The sequence below is a fragment of the Eumetopias jubatus genome, unplaced genomic scaffold (genome assembly GCF_037043125.1).
Source record: "Eumetopias jubatus isolate StellerSeaLion01/CBP00866 unplaced genomic scaffold, mEumJub1_p1.0 scaffold_4, whole genome shotgun sequence".
NCBI classification, from domain to species: domain Eukaryota; kingdom Metazoa; phylum Chordata; class Mammalia; order Carnivora; family Otariidae; genus Eumetopias; species Eumetopias jubatus.
In genome coordinates this window covers 95,344,799-95,360,163 of record NW_028274810.1, presented here as the reverse complement: position 1 = coordinate 95,360,163, position 15,365 = coordinate 95,344,799, and the positions used below count along the sequence as shown (strand labels likewise).

The 15,365-nt window shown below is 58.7% G+C and overlaps 1 protein-coding gene across 1 annotated transcript; it reads right to left on the bottom strand.

Moving 5' to 3' along the window:
• Positions 1–244: 244 nt before the first annotated feature.
• Positions 245–8,725, bottom strand: ARHGEF19 (Rho guanine nucleotide exchange factor 19). Its single transcript, XM_088023045.1, has 16 exons — positions 8,296–8,725; positions 7,609–7,890; positions 7,340–7,448; positions 7,187–7,263; positions 6,574–6,888; positions 6,000–6,013; positions 5,678–5,838; positions 5,410–5,562; positions 5,007–5,136; positions 4,787–4,861; positions 4,542–4,631; positions 4,203–4,363; positions 3,316–3,474; positions 2,916–2,995; positions 1,162–1,266; positions 245–774 (listed from the first exon to the last, which is right to left on the bottom strand). The coding sequence occupies exons 1-16, from the start codon at positions 8,708–8,710 to the stop codon at positions 617–619; spliced, it is 2,484 nt and encodes an 827-aa protein (XP_087879171.1). The 5' UTR covers positions 8,711–8,725; the 3' UTR covers positions 245–616.
• Between the last annotated feature and the right edge of the window lie 6,640 nt (positions 8,726–15,365).

Sequence of the window (15,365 nt, the reverse complement as noted above, 5' to 3'; positions counted from 1 at the left end):
GAGCCATTAAAGTCTCTTCGGTCTCCAAGCCTAGTTGAATTGGGTATTTTGTCAACTGCAGCCCAATGCTGTCTAATTCATACCCAGCCCTGCTGTCTCCTCCTCTGGTTAAGAGGTGAACTCTCCCCATTGGGAGGCAGACAGAGAGCCTCCTGACCTTTAGTTGGAGGAAGTGGGGCTGGGCTGGGGGCAGCATCAGACAGCCCGCAGACTCCAAGCAAAGGCATCACGGGAGTTTATTTACAGAAAAGTCACAGCCACCAGGGCCCATGCAGGCTCTGGCCAGAAGACCCCAGATATATATATCTATATACATAGAGGTTCCAGCACCCATCAGCACGAGAGCTGTCCCCAGCTGGGCCCCTGCCAGAGGGACCAAGAGTCAGGCAGCGTGAAGGGAGTAGGCCCCAGTCCTTGCCAGCTGTCACAGGTCACCTGTGCAGTCCCTCTGCCGGAGGAAGAAACTGGTGTCGGCCCTGGAGTGTGAGGACGGGCTGTACTCTGGACGCCAGGCCGTGGAACCCCAGCAGTGGCCTGGGGCTTGGGACACTATAGGTCCCTGCAGACCTGTCCAGGAGCTGGGCACGGAGCTGGCGTCCCAGGCCATGGCTGCCCGTCATGCGGGGGGCTCTCCCAGTTTGCTGGTGGCACTTGTGATCCGCTTATTCTCTCGGAGGTTTCGAAGGCGGGCACTGAGGCTGCTGATCTCTTCCACGTAGGCCTGGGGCACCCACCCCTTCTCGCCATCTGCCAGGCGGACCCCCTCCAGCCAGCCTAGGGGCACGCAGGCCAGGAGCAACATCAGTGGCATCAAAGGGACTCCAGGGCCAGTTCTGCCTTGTCTGCACCCCGGGGGCAGGGGTGACATCATCCCAGCACCCCAGTTCCAGGAAGGACCCTGCCTCTGGCCGTCCTGTAGATGAACATCTGACCTGTTTTTCCTGACAGCCTCTAAGAAGGGTATTTCCCATTCTTCCCCATCAGTCACTCTGAATCCTCCAGCTTTATAAGCGGGAAGTTCCTCCTCTTGTTAACTTGATTCCTGCATGCTGTGGTTGATCAACCCTTGCACAACCTTTTCCTGTGATGTCTTAGCCATCTGGCTACCTCCTGCCTGCCCGGTGTCCCATCAGGGAGGCCTTCCCAGGAGGCCCCTCTTACCATCACTGGTTTGGGTCCTCACGGCCAGGATGTCAGTCTTCTCCAGGGTCAGCTCATCTGGCTGCAAAGCCTTGTATGTCCTGACACACTGAACCTGGGGGCAGTCTGACAGCCCAAGGGAGAGCGAGGGAGTCCCCAGGGGGGGATGATTGGGGGCGGGGAGGGGTAGGAGGAGGAAGGAAAGGGGTCGGAGGGTGGTGGCTCCCGCCGCTTCATTTGCTCCACGCCTCCTACTGCCCACCCTGACCACTGTCCTCTTACGCTAAACACAAGCCCTTGGTGAACCCAGTCCCTCCCAGCTTGGGTTATTGCCCAGGGCTCTCACCTCCCCAGCTCAGTCTAACACCTTGATGCTGACCTCCAGGCCAGTGTCCACCTGCCCCCAGACACCCCCCACAAAACAGTAATGGCCCCTTCCTATGCCCCTGCTACTACTCCAGGGCTCCCTCTAATCCATCCTTCTCAACTGGGCCTTCCCACTCCTCTGAGTAAAATCCAAAGTCCTCCCCACAGCCTACAAAGCCCTGCATGGTCTGGCATTGCGTCCTCGCTAGCCTCCCCTCCTCCCCTCTTCTTCCCCTCCCCCTCCCCCCTGCCCCTTGCTCATGAAGCTCAGCAACACTAGCCGCCCTGCTGTTCCCCCAACGTTCTCAGCTCCCTCCTGCCTCAGGGCCTTTGCACTGCCTGTCCTCCTTCCAGGAGTACCTCCCCCAGAAAAGGCTGCCCCTCTTCATCCTTCAGGGGCCTTCCCTGATCACCTCTCTGGAGTGGGACGCTCACCCCACAGACCAAATAGGACTCTTAGCCCAAGCCAGAGAACCTGCTTCGATCTAGGCCCTAGGCTCTTTCTACCATGGTAGACAGGCTGGCAGTATTGCGAAAACCACAGGCTTTGGGGCCAGACCTGGCTTGAATCCCAGCTCTGCTCCCCACTGGCTGCCTGACCTTGGGGAAGTTACTTAACATTTCTGAGTCTGTTTTCTCAGATATGAGAAAATGAGTCTACCTAACAGGGTTATCATGAGGACTGAGTAAACTAAATGCGTATAAAAGCCCCTTACACTGGGCCTGATGCATGGCAAGCATGGGTAGAAACAAGTTCCTTTCCCTTCCCTTCGTTAGCTCAGCCTTAACTCCCCTGCTCAGAAACCTTCAAGAGCAGCCTGGTATCCACTATACCAGGGTCCCTCTCTGACTGGGCAGCACTCTGGCTTACCGGCCTCACTCACACCCCAGAGAGAAGCCTCTATATCAACAGAGCTGGTCCCTCACCCCCCACGCCCTGGCCACTTTGGTTTCTGCCCTCTTTGCAACAGAAGTGAAGGTGGAGACAGACCCAGGCTCCAGCCGCAGGCCTGCCACTTACTAGTTGGGTGAACTTGGACAAGTCACTTTAACCTCTCTGAACCTCTGTTTTCTAACTTGTAAAATGGGTTTCTGTGGGGATGAAATGGGAGCATACAAAAGGCTTTGCCATCTCCAAGGTGTCACCTGAGCACACGGGGGTCGGCCTGGCCTACGTAAATGTTGTCCCTCTTCCAAGGATCTGCCCCTGGGCCCCTGACTGCCCCAGGCCGACCCCTGACCCCAGGCCGGCCCCTGACTGCCCCAGGCCGGTTGATCTCTCTCCCTGCTGGCTCTGCAGGCAACATGGCACCAGGATGCGAGGAAGGGGGAAGAGGAGTGAGGGACCCAGCAGGGGGGGATGCGGGCCTTGAGGCGGGGGCGGGGGGCAAGGGGAGGCAGGCTGCTACCTTGGCCCTCGCTGAAGACCTCCTTCTCCTCCTGGGAGCTGGAGGGGCACATGGCTGAGATCCATCGCTGCTTCTCACTTCTAGGGAGGGGGAGGCTGAGTTGTCACAATGCGCAAAGTGCAATCTCCCAGGGCCAGAGTGGTGAGACAGGGCTGGGAGAATTGGGGTATGATGTCCAGACTCAGGACCCACCCCAGGGCCCGCCCCACAGCGCTGTCGGTCCCCAAGCCGGGGCCCCACCCAGCTCTGAGCATGAGAGAGCAGGCCCGTTAGGCTCTGGACACCAGCTCCACCCGTGGCCTGCCTTATGCCCCCTGTCCCCGCAGGCGGGCTTGAAAGGCCTTGTGCCTGCCCCAGGGGGGTGGGGTGGTCCTCTCTCCCCACACCCAAGCCCACTCACTCCGTCCGGGCCCTCAGCAGGAACTGGTGCTTCGCGTGGGGCCCATGGAGGAGCTGAAGGAGGAACACGTGGCCGGGGATGCCTTGGAGCTTCAGGCTCAGATCCTTCACCTGGAGCTCGGCCATCTTGGCATGGACAAACACGGCAAACTTCCCTAGCCTGCGGGACCGGGGTGACACTTTAGTGAATGAATGAATGAATAAACCAGGAATGAACCCTTCCCATAGTCTAAGAAGTCCTTTCTTCATCACATCCAGCCTTAAGACTTACCTCACTCAGAAAGACTTCTCCCTCATCCCAAACTGATACCAGTCACAGCTAATACTGAGTGAGTGTTCACTGCATGCCAGGCACTGCGCTAAGCTCTTTCCATGTATTATTATCACACTGAGTGTCCCTACATGGTAGTCTCTATGTTACAGATGGAAAATAAGATAATACAATGGTTAAGAGCCCGGGATCGGACACTGGACAGACCTGGCCTCCTGGCTCCTGCACTTACTAGATCCCTGCTCTTGAGAATAACAAGGGAGCCTACTTTCCAGGGAGATGTTAGAGGACTGAAGAGAATAGTGCACACAGCATGCCTGGCACAGGACAGGGGTTCAGTAAATGTCGGCCATTCTCAGGATGAGTTAGGGCGCAGCTGGGACTCCAGGACAGTGCTCTTAATCTCTGCTCTGCAGACAGCCCAGCCCTTGGTTCTCAGGTCTGGAAAACGGACTGGCTTCACATCTCTGCCTTTTCTGGGGGAACCGCCAAGGCTCGGGGTGCGCCAGCAGCCCAGACAGGGGCTCCCAGGCCTAGCGATGGACTGTTTGGGAGCCTCATGGCGGGGAAGAAGGGACCTGGCTCCGATCTACTTCCCGCACCCTGCCCAGACTCACTCCTTCCGCCGAGAGACCAGCAAGCAGTCGTTGAAGAGGTGCAGGTAGACTGCCTTGCTGGACAGCTTCAGCTTGGCTGGGGGCGCTGCGGGCAGTGGTGCCAGTTCCATCAGTTCCCCGTGCCGAACCAGCCAGCGGGCCTGAGAGATCAGTGGGAAGATCTGGAAGGATGGAAGGGGCCAGGGGGAGGGCAGGTCAGGCCCAGGACAGCAGGGCAAAAAGCACAGAACAGGGGAGGGGTGCGGCAGGGGAGCGAGGAACTGGCCTGCCGTGCTCAGGGAAGGAAGGAACAAGAGCAACCCCTTTGTGGCCCCCATCCCGCCAGCAGCAGGCATGCACCTTGCCCTCAAAGTGGATCTTCTTGCTCAGGTGGATGAGCTCCTCTGTCCTCTTCATGGACTGCACACTGGCATTGCACTCTTGCACCAGCTGGGGAGGCCGTGGGTGGGTCACCTGAGGCCCCCCCACCCCTGCTCCCAGAGCCTAGCCTCAGGCTCTCCCACCTGGGGACCAGAGGCTCTGATGGCTGGGGCTCATTTAGAAATATGCCAGGAATCTGGGGGGCCCTGGGGAGCTGAGCTCACCTCCTTGAGTGCATTGAAGGCTTTGGTGGCCACATCTTCGTCTTCAGAGCCCTGTGCGGTCCGCTTCAGGATGTTCTGGAGGGTGGGGTCGGTGCAATGAGGCAAGCCGGGACCTCCACCCATAACCCTGCCCTCCCGTCTTTACCCAGGAGGGGCTGTGGAAGGCACAGCAACATCCCCCCCCCATAGCCCTCACTGTAGCCCAGTGCCCTCCAGGTACCTCCACCAGCATCTTGAGGCGTGTGATCCTCTGAAATGGCAAGATAAGGAAGGAGGTGAGGGGCAGACGTTGGCATACGGGAGACTCCTCCAGGCGAGCCAGGATGCCAGGGAACTTGGGGTTCTCCAGGCTGGAAGATGGGGAGGGGCCTGGGGTCACAGATAGGCTCATCGATTCTATGAACCGCCAGGATCCATGACCCCAGCCACCCTCTTGGTTTTTCAGGTACCTTCTCGGCACATCCTTCCTGCCCCTTGGGGTTAGGTCTAAACTGATCCTAGGTCAGAGAGCCCTGTTAGGGAACCACCCCCCTTCCGGGTCACCGGTCCTCCGTACACCCTTCCGCCTAAGACTCCCTTTATCTTCCCCGCCCCGCCCCCCCCTTCAGAGCCTCCAACCCTACAGCAGGCGCTGGTAGGTGCGCTCCTGGTAGGCCTGGTTGGTGACGTAGGGCAGGTACACTCGGCGGAAGGCTGGACAGTGGTGCAACACAATGTCGCACACGCTGAAACGCAGGACATCTGCCTCTAGCCGCTGCTCCAGGTCCTGCAGAAACCTGAGGGGTCCGGCGAGGGGTCAGCGTCAGGGCCAACGAGAGACCCCAGACCTGGGAGCCGGGCCAATCACAGGCTTTGCCCCCGCCCCCCCACCTGACCAGACCACTCCCACACCTCTCGCTGGTGCTCTTGACCTCGGGTAGTTTAGAGAACAGCCATTGCTTGTCCTGCACCCCCAGACATTCGCTCAGCTCAGCAGATCCTAAGAAGTGGCCCACGGCCACCGACAGGCTGTGGATGTATGAGGCCTCGGACGTGATTAGCTCAAACTTGGCCTGAGTGAGGGTGGAGGCGGGGTTGAAAGGGCCCGACAAGCCCACCCCGGACACTGTGACCTCACTTACCACCCGCCCTCCCGACTCCGCCATTCCTTTCCCCCTCCCTCTGCTGTCCAAGCCGCGGACACCATCTCCTTAGACGCCCCACCTCCGATGACCTGGGGCCTGACGGCTGAAAGGGACCACCTCTAGCCGCGAGCAATTGTTCAAACTCAACTGAAGACCTTGCCTGAACCCCTAGCTCCATCTAGCAGGCCTGCCCTTCCAGTGGGGAGCGCTTCATTTAGCCCCGCCCCACTCAGTCCCTCGCCCACCAGACGTTTTCTCTCCAGAAGGCCCTGCCCCTCCCGGTCCTCGCTTTCGCCGTCCCACCTCGGCCGGCCCAGCCTGACTCCGCCCCTCCGCTGGCCCTGTTGGCCCCGCCCCTAGCCCCACCCCTCCGCCCAGCCGCCGCTCTCGACGGCTGCGGCAGCGCTCCCGGCACCGCTAGTAGCCTGCCCCACCTGGTTAGGTCCGTGCACCCACCTTTCGCATAGACGGTCCCGCCGGCCCCGCCCTCTCGTAGCCCCGCCTTCCCCGCTGGGTCCCACGCCCACCTCCAGCAGTGTGCAGTCCCGCTCGCCCGGTAACCCAGGGCCCGGGGCCCCGCTAAGTTGAGGGACCACCCACACCACAACGTCCTCCTGGCCCCGCCCCTTCTGTGGCCCCGCCCCCTGCGGGCCCCAGGGCCACCTCCCCGGCTGGTAGCCTCGCCGGCCCCGCCCCGCCGGCCCCCGGCGCCCACCTCCTGCAGTTTGCAGTCGCGCAGGCTCAGCGTGGCCAGGACGCCGCTGCCGCGCACGTCGGGGATGTCCTGCCACAGCGAGAAGGTGGAGCCTCGCGCCGAGCGCTGCGCCCGGAAGGAGCTGCTCGGGGAGAGGTTGGCGCGCGGCGGCCCGGGCCCCTCCTCCGCGCCCTCCGCCTCGTCCCCGGGGCCCTCCTCCTCGCGCTGCTGCCGCCGCAGTTCGCGGGCGCTGGCCACGTCGCTGTATTCCTGGTAGAGGACCGCTGGGCGGGGAGAGGGGCGGGGGAGGGCCGTGGGGCGCCCGCCTGCCCGGTCCGGCTCCTGCCCGGCGCCCCGAGAGCCCGCCTCACTAAACGAGCCTTTCGGACGGTTCGGGTAGCGGGATACCGTGAACTCGTTCACTCACTCACTCCTTCCAGAAACACTGCATGCGCACCCACTGCGTGCTAGCCACTGTGCTTGCTACGGAGATTCAGCTCTCTCGCTCTCTCGCCCTCTCGCAAGATCCCAACCTCTCAACTCCCCAAACCCGCAGCCCCCCAGCCCCTTCCTCCCACGTACTGTTAAGGAGAAACCGTGACTGGCGCCGCTCGCTGGCGCTCCTGGACCCCGGAGCCAGCTCTTCCGGTGTGTCCAGCCTGGGAAAGGGACAGGTTCAGGGCCCTTCTTCGCCGGCACCCCTCCTCGGACCGAGTGCGGAGTGGGAGATGGTACCTGGGCTCGGGCCAGCCGCTCTGGCCCCCGCTCGGGTCAACAGGAGCTGGCATCGCCAGGCTGTCCACCCTCATCTCTACACTGCGCGACTCCCTTCCAGATGCTTTTCCTGGAGAGGGCGAGAGCTGAGGGTGGGTGGCTCCAAGAATGGCGCTGGGCACTGGGGTGCCACACTTCAGCTGACCAGCACCCCGTCTCAGGTGTGGGCCGTGCCCCATGCTGCCTCTGGCTCGTGGCCTGCTCTTAGGGCCCAGGGAAGAAGCTGGTACCTTCCCGAGCTGCACCAGTGCCTGACCCTGGGGTCAGCACCCTGGCTGCTGAATTCCGCCCCAGGCGCAGGGAAGAGTGCAGCCGGGTCATCAGCTCAGAGGCTGAGAAGCGCCTCCGCTCAGGCCCCTCGAGGCCTCCTCGGGAGGGTTCAGACAGCTCCAGTGGCCTAGGCTCCTCTGTGCTCAGGGCCTGCTCTGCCGCCTGGCCAGGCTCCAGGAAGACAGCATGGGCTTCAGGGCTGCCAGGGAGCTCTTCACGCTGGTACACCCGCATCTTGCGCCCTACGGGGAAGTGGGGCGAGAGCACACGCTGCATCCACTGGGCGCTCTCTCCACTCCCCGCTGCTGCTACCCTGTGGCCCTGAGCCTCTGAGGGAAAGGTCAGTGTTTTTGCCAGGATCTGGTCCCCCCGCACCCCAAAAATAGGATCCACAAGAGGGGTAGCAGAGAGAGCACAGTGCCTGCCTGCAGTGGGCAAAGGGCCAAGGAGCCCAGGACAGCCACTCATTTGCAGTGCAACCTCCAGCAAGTCACCAGTCCTCCCTGATTTCCCATTCTCTTCTCTCTAGAATCTAACACTTGTCCTGCCTGTTTGGGGAACTCTGGGGCTTATGAGTCTTAAAAGAGCCACCCGACTTCTCCCGTCTGTCCCACTGGGCCACCACCCCCTCACCCAGAGTGACTCACAGGCAGACTTCTTCTCTGAGCCGTGACTGGCCCGGCGCTGTGGCTGTGGGTGCTGGGGACTCCAGGGTCCCTCCAGAGCTGGGGGCTGGGCACTAGGACAGTGTGGCCAGCTGCCAGCCCTGCTAGGCCGCATCCCCCCACCGGTGGAGATGTCGGTGTCTGGGACTTCCGGGGATGGCGGCCATGGCAGCCCTTGGAGAGGAGCAGGGGTCCCCAGGGACCAGCGGCTGCCAGGAGCCCGCAGCTCCTCTGGGGCCACAGGGAAGAGATCCAGACACACAGGGCTGGGGGGCTGCAAGGCGGGCAACTCTGCAAAGGACAGGCTCTCCTGCTGGCACACGGCTACCGGGTGGCGGGCAGAGCCACGTGGCCCAGCCAGGTGGGACTTGAGGGTGGCTGGTGGCCCACAGTCCATTCCTCCTTTGCTCTGCCACCCACCTGGGCCTGCACGGGAAAAGGTATGAGAGGCAGACATAGAACAGTAGGGCTGGCCAGCAAGCCACCTCCGTCTCAGAGGCCTGGACCAACCCTCGTGTGCACACGTGCGCACATTCACACACCTAACTGCATAGTAACAGCTAATACTTACTGGGCACTTACCGAGTGGCAAGTGCTGGGCAAGTGGCAAGTGCTTTATATATATTATTTCATTTAATCCTCACAACCCTGAGTTGATGCTGTTGTTATCCCCATTTTATAGGTGAGGTAGGTGAGGCACAGACATTATTTGGCCTATGGGGGGAGCCAGGATTCACACCCAGGCTGTCTTGCTTCTGAGTCTGCGCTTTTAACCACCTCGTGCATTTTCAACTCTCACTGACCTATGATCAGACACACATACATACATTGTCGCACAATCCATGTATGTTCCAGGCACATGCACACACGTTTTCTTCCAAGTACACACATGGACATACACACTTTCATAGGTACACTCAGACACGTCAAAGCCACAGGCTCACGCATTCACACACTTTTCACACAACTACATATATTCACACACACACACACACACACACACACACACCCCGACCCATCAGATATTTATGTACCCACTCAAGCTTTCTCACACTCCTGTTCCATTCACACTCACACACTGAGATACAGACACAAATACACGGGCCCAGAAGTCCTTGCTTTGGTGTTACCCAACCTCCCCTACCATGCCCAAAGTTGCAGCCTTCAGCGCCGAGTGGTGCCCACACCCTGCCAAGCTGGCTGGGAGGGTCACAGACCGGCACCCGGGCCACCACCCGGATCAGGCTAGGCCCTCCCAGGAGAAGGGCAGGGAGATGTCCTGGATCCCCCACTTGGGGCAAGAGGGGTTCTTCCCTACCCGGGGTTCCCAGCCCCAGGGATCGAGCCAGGCTGACCGGGTCCTCTCTGGGCAGGAAGTCATCCCCAAGGAGTCTGCTGGAGCCTCGGGACAGGCCTAATGATAGAGGGATCCGCGCCCCCACAGCCCTTCTCCCTGGCCCTCCACCGGCTGCCCTCCTGCAGCCCCTCACCTCTCCAGCCGAGGGCCGCTGCTGATCTTGTTCTGCTCCTGCTCCGGCGGGAGAAGCCCTCTCTCTGCCCAGCTGGCTGGGGGAGATCCCACCCAGACAAAGAGTTTGATTCATCAAACCCTGTGGTGAGGCAAGCGGTAGGGAGGGAGGGAGCAGGCAGCGGGCTGGGCGGGGGCCTACCCTAGCCTGGCCTCACTGTGGGCAGGCGGGGCAGCAAGGACGCCCCCCCCAGAGGCCCCCTCTGGCCAGAGGAGCAGTGCCCAGCCTGGCAGGGCAAGGAGACCCAGGGGACAGAGACAGAGATAGAGACCCAGAGATACGGAGACCCTTTAGGCAGCATCTCAGAACAGGAGACCCCAAAACACTCAAACCCAGGAAACCACAGACGCCAAGACATTCAGGGACCCAGAGATGGAGACAGAGACAGAGACACTGAAAATTTCACAGACCAGATACTCAGAGACAGATGCAAAGCCCGGAAAAACCCAGGGAGACAGATGGACAAACTTTTTGTAGCCCACAGGGTTGCCAGTCTAGTGAGGGAGCTGAAAACGAAAACAGTTACAATCCGGGTTGGCAGGAGCCAAGCCAGAGGAACCATCAGCGCTGGGCTCAACTTGATCTGAGCATTCCAGGAAGGCTTCCTGGAGGAAGTAATGGCTAACTGTTCCGGCTGAAATAGCCAGGGACCCAATAAACATCGATAGGGAGAAAATCTTGACCTGAGAGAAACAGTGACAGCGTCAGTGACCGAGGGATGAGGGAGGGATGGAGGAGAGGACCCGGGCGGGGGGGGGAACCACTCTATCTGCAGAGCCACCCAGCTGCTCTCCTGCTCTCTTCAGTCCCTGCCTGGGATGGGGTGGGGCTGCTCCTAAGAGACAGTTACCCTCCCCATAGGGACAGCTTAACTTGTACCTTAAACCTCTGTCCATCTGAGCACGTCTCTGTTTCCTCATCTGGTAAGTAGGCTAGTCCTGCCAGCTTTAAAACACTAATACGAGAATTAATGATAGCACACGTAAAGCCCCTGGCACAGAGTGGGAGCTTTGTCGTTGATAGTCATTCTCCTGAGTATTGTGATTAGTCTTTCTCTAGTCAGCAGGTGGCTTGGGTCGTCACGCGGATGGGGAAACTGAGTCAGTGAGCATGAGACCCACCCTTCTTTGTAGGAGCATGTGGAAGGAGACTTGGGACCACTGCCTGCCAGAGAGGTCTCTTTCTCTCCAGGAATCTGAAGTCCTCAACATAGAAGTCCTACTTGCTTCTGTGGGGACCCATGTGCAAGAATACACACGTGCTTCTGCTCCCTTGTATTCTGGGAGATCCTCTCCACTTGGATTCAGGGAGCCCCTGGAAGGCGGGGAGCACACCCCCCCCCATGCCCTCCTGAGTTACAGGGGTAAGTGAGCAAAAACATGGAAGCCTTGGGGCAGGAGCACCCCCGATTAAAGGCTTAGAGGGAAGCCTGGGTGGATGCCAGGGGAAGGTGGTAGGTTTTCTGTAGAGAGGCGGCTGGAGGCAGGTCCCCAGAGGGAACGTCAGAGGTGAGTCAACCTCCACCTCTGTCCAGACCAAAAGGCAATGGGAATGACCCATCTAGCTGGGATACCAGCCCTGTGGCCTTCCCAAGGTGTAGCCTGCTCAACCTCAGTGCTTGGGACCAAGGAGGGGTTGAACTGTGTTCATACTGTGTGCAGCTCATCTCTGCTAGAAAAAAAAATAAAGGAAAAAAACCTCAGGAAGAGAACTGGCCCCAAGTAGCAGGTCATTCCCTACTCCAGACAGGATCACCGGATACTCTAGTGGCAATGGTCATTCTGGAACCCATAGGGGAAAACCCCTGCCAAGGTTCAACCCCCAGTGTTGAAGTCATAGCCTGTTCCTGGGGCCCAGTGTCCCCATCTGTAAAGTAGCATGGAAGGTCCCTCCTGGCTGCCCCCTCTAGGAAACTCGTGTCATCAGGAGTATCTCTGTGGGCAGAGAAGGACAGGGACCAAGGAGGGCCCCATCCAGTGGACACTGCTAGTCACACGGACAGTGGGCCCACTTGGCAAGGCTGGCAGAGAGGGTCTCTGGATACTACTATGGTTCAGGGAGAGCACCTCTGGCTTCCTGTGCCCAGGATTTCCCTGCCTCCCTCCCTGGTCCCCCTTGTCCCGATGGCCAGAGGGGTAAGGCCCTGCCATGGCCCCTGTGCCCCTTCAGGAACAAAGCCGAGTGGAAGGTCATGGCTGGAAAGGGGATCCAGGCCAAACAGGCTATGGAGCCCCAGGAGGCCATAAGTGGGTGGGAGCCAGGATCAGAGGCCAGGCAGGCAGCACAAAGGACTCACTCTAGGAAGACTGGCGGGAGGAGAACGGGACGGCAGGCAGCAGGGTGGGGCCCTACCTCAGCCAGGGAGCTCTGTCCAGCCTCCGACACGGTCCAGGGCTCCAGACCACCTGGGGGCTCTGGGGTTGCAGCGGGGTCCTCGGGGGGCTATGTCAGCATGGCCCCTGAGCCGGGCAGTGCACGATCCTGGGTATTGTGTGGGGCGGGGAAGGGGGAGGCGAAGGCGGAGGGAACCTCGCAGGCGGGCAGGCGGCTGTCTCAACGTGCCTGCTCCCCGCCCCCCTTCCTCAGAACCGGTTTGGCCAGTCTGGGGTACAAGAGGGGGGCTGGAACAATGGGAGTCCTATGCCCAGGAGAGGCTCTGAAGGACCCCAGACCGATGTCCTAAAGTTGGGGGAAGCACTGCTTTTCCGCCCAAGAAACAGGTCACCCCTCTTCTGAAGCTTCCCAAATGTAAGACGTGCTGGGGGAGGAGAGGCTTCACAGAGAACCTCCCAAGCCTTGGACTCCTCAGGGACCTGGGAACTCTGCAGTTTGCTGACCCTCCCTGAGCTGGCTACAGCACCTATAAAATAGGAACCCTCGTTTCTATGGTGGAGAGATGGAAATCATGAAAGTTGGTGATGTGCATCCAGGACCATCCTGGCCAACCCTTCCAGCATCACTGCTGCCATGAATGACCCACCCTCCCCTGCTGCCTGGAATGACCCACCTTGCCATTTCCAATGGCCTCCTCCACCAGGAAGGCTTCCCAGACTCTAGCGCACACCGAATGAGCCCTCAATAAACCAAGAGCCCAAGTAGAACCAGCCTCCAGTAAGGAGGCTGCAGCAAGCATGCAATCTTCCCAAGCCCATGAAAGGAAAAGCTGTTCTCTTCCCAATACTACCTGCCATTTATTTAAGCACTCGGTAATTGCCAGACACTCAGTGTTAATATCAATATGTACACAAATACCAATACTCATGTTGCTCATAACTTATTGTACACTATGTGCGAGGCACTGTTCTGAGCACTTCACATCTGTTTACAGGTTTCCCCCACTACCCAAAAGTAGAGCGTTCCTACGAAAGCTTTCCTAAGCCAAAATGGCATAAAACAAAGAAGCAATTACCATTAATGTATATGGAAAAATGTTTTTAGCATTTCCATACACCAAAAATAACCTCTCTTAGGCTTTTCCGATACTTGAGGACACATCTTGCTAACAGATGCACAAAATAAATCGAGATAAAGCACAGATGCCCCGGGACACAGCTCAAAGCTCTGTTGGCTTGGTCCTGAGACGCTGAGTGCCGGGCCAGGGAAAAGCTTGGTGTGGCAAGCTCTCTGCTCAGGGTGTGTGCTTCCTCTATAAGGGATTGCTGCAAAACAAATGTTGAACGCTATTTTCCCTTTTTCACTTTTTTCCGTAAAAGCAAAAATTTTCTTTGGATTTCTTCCGGTTAGTGAAAACAGGTACTAATAAATAGAAGTCTTCGGTGAAAGCCAAGTGGTGTAATGCAAACTTTTGAAAAGCAGGGGATACTGTATTCATTCAATCTCCACCACAGCCCTGTTACTGCTCCCACTTATCAGATGAGGACATGAGGTTTGTACATGTTAAATCGGGGGAAGGGGGTTATCCCATTCAATCTCTCATCAGCTCTATGAAGCCTCTATTTTACAGATATGAAACTGAGGTCCGAGGGATTAAATCACGTGCCCAAGGTCATACAGCTAATAGGTGTCAGAACTAATATTCAAACCCAGGTCTTTGACTCAACCACCAACCTCTTTCCTTAGCCACTGCCCAGGACTGCGTCACCAGGCTTTTGGGAGGATCTGGTGAAAAGTGTGTAAACGTCCATTGGGAGGTGTCTCAGCTCTCCTGACTGAACCCTTTTACTATTATTCATACACTGCCGGCCTCCATGAACATATGGGGCAGGTGTCCAGGGCCCAGATCCCAATGTACTCTCCCCCACCAACTGGTGACCACTCAGTACTGAGTGATTAGGGTCCCTCCACTCCCTTGGCCTCCAGAGCACCCAGAAAATGAAGAGACACTGCACAGTGTGTGTGGAAACCAGGTGTCCATGGAGAGGTGGCACACCGGGGTGCAGAGAGAGGTTTATTGCCAGCACTGCACATAGAGCAGGAGACGGGGACAGGGAGAGGGAGGCAATGCAGGACTAGCGGTCTTCAGAGAGCTAATTTAATGCTCTAATCCTCTCACCCCCGTTCCGAGGCCGACCTTGGGGCCGCTGGCCAAGGTACTGCCCAGACCCCCGGCCAGAGCCAGAGGACCCCAAATGGAAGGAAGCATCTGGGGAACCTAGGGTTCTTGAATGGCAGTCCCGCCTCACTCGCGTCTGGTCCTGGGCTCTGGGGACAGCGCCCCTGCTGCAGAGGACGGGAAGCATGGCTTGGTCAGGCTGAATAGGCTGGCCCTGGAGAGCAGAGGGGACTCCAGTGGGGATAATATCATAGAGGGGGCGGGGAGTGGGCGGAGTTTGGTGAAGGGCGGGGCCAGGCAGAAAGGAGACGGAAGGGGGCCAATTCTCCCTCGGGGAGAGGCCAAACTAGAGGGCGGGGCAAGAGAGGGCTGAGCTAAGGCCTGGGGGCGGGGGCGGGGCGGGGCGGGGGCGGGGCGGGGGCGTGGTCAGGGGAGGGGCCAGGGGCCGTTAGCAGGCTGACCTAAGCAGCGCCTCCCCGGAGTCCGCAGGCTTCTGCATGGCCAGATAGCGCTCGCGCTTTCTTTTGGTAACCAGGGCGGCTGGAACGTCGGGCACGAGCCAGGCGAGGAGGCGCACGGAGAACACCACGTGCTGGGGCCAAGGGGGAGTCAAAGAGAGAATGAGTCCCTTAGCTACCTTAATTTATCGAGCGCTTACTAAGTGCAAGGCACCATTCTGAGGTTTCCCGGATATTAATTCACTTAATCCTCACAACAACACTAGGAGGTGAGTACAGTCACTATTCCTGTTTTACAGGTGAAGAGACTGAAGCATAAAGCGGTTGTCATTTGCCCAAAGACACGGATATAATTCGAAACCCGTAACACTAGGGGCCCTGGTAGAGGCAGAGCTGGAGAAAGGATCCTAAGCAAAGCCGGAGGGAGCATGCCTCCTCTCCTTCCTCCAGGTCTGTTGCCCAAAGATAATAGTCGTAGTAGTAGTAGCGCTATTAATTTATTGAGCACCTACAATGTGCTGGACACTGTGCAAGTGCTTGGCACCGAATCTT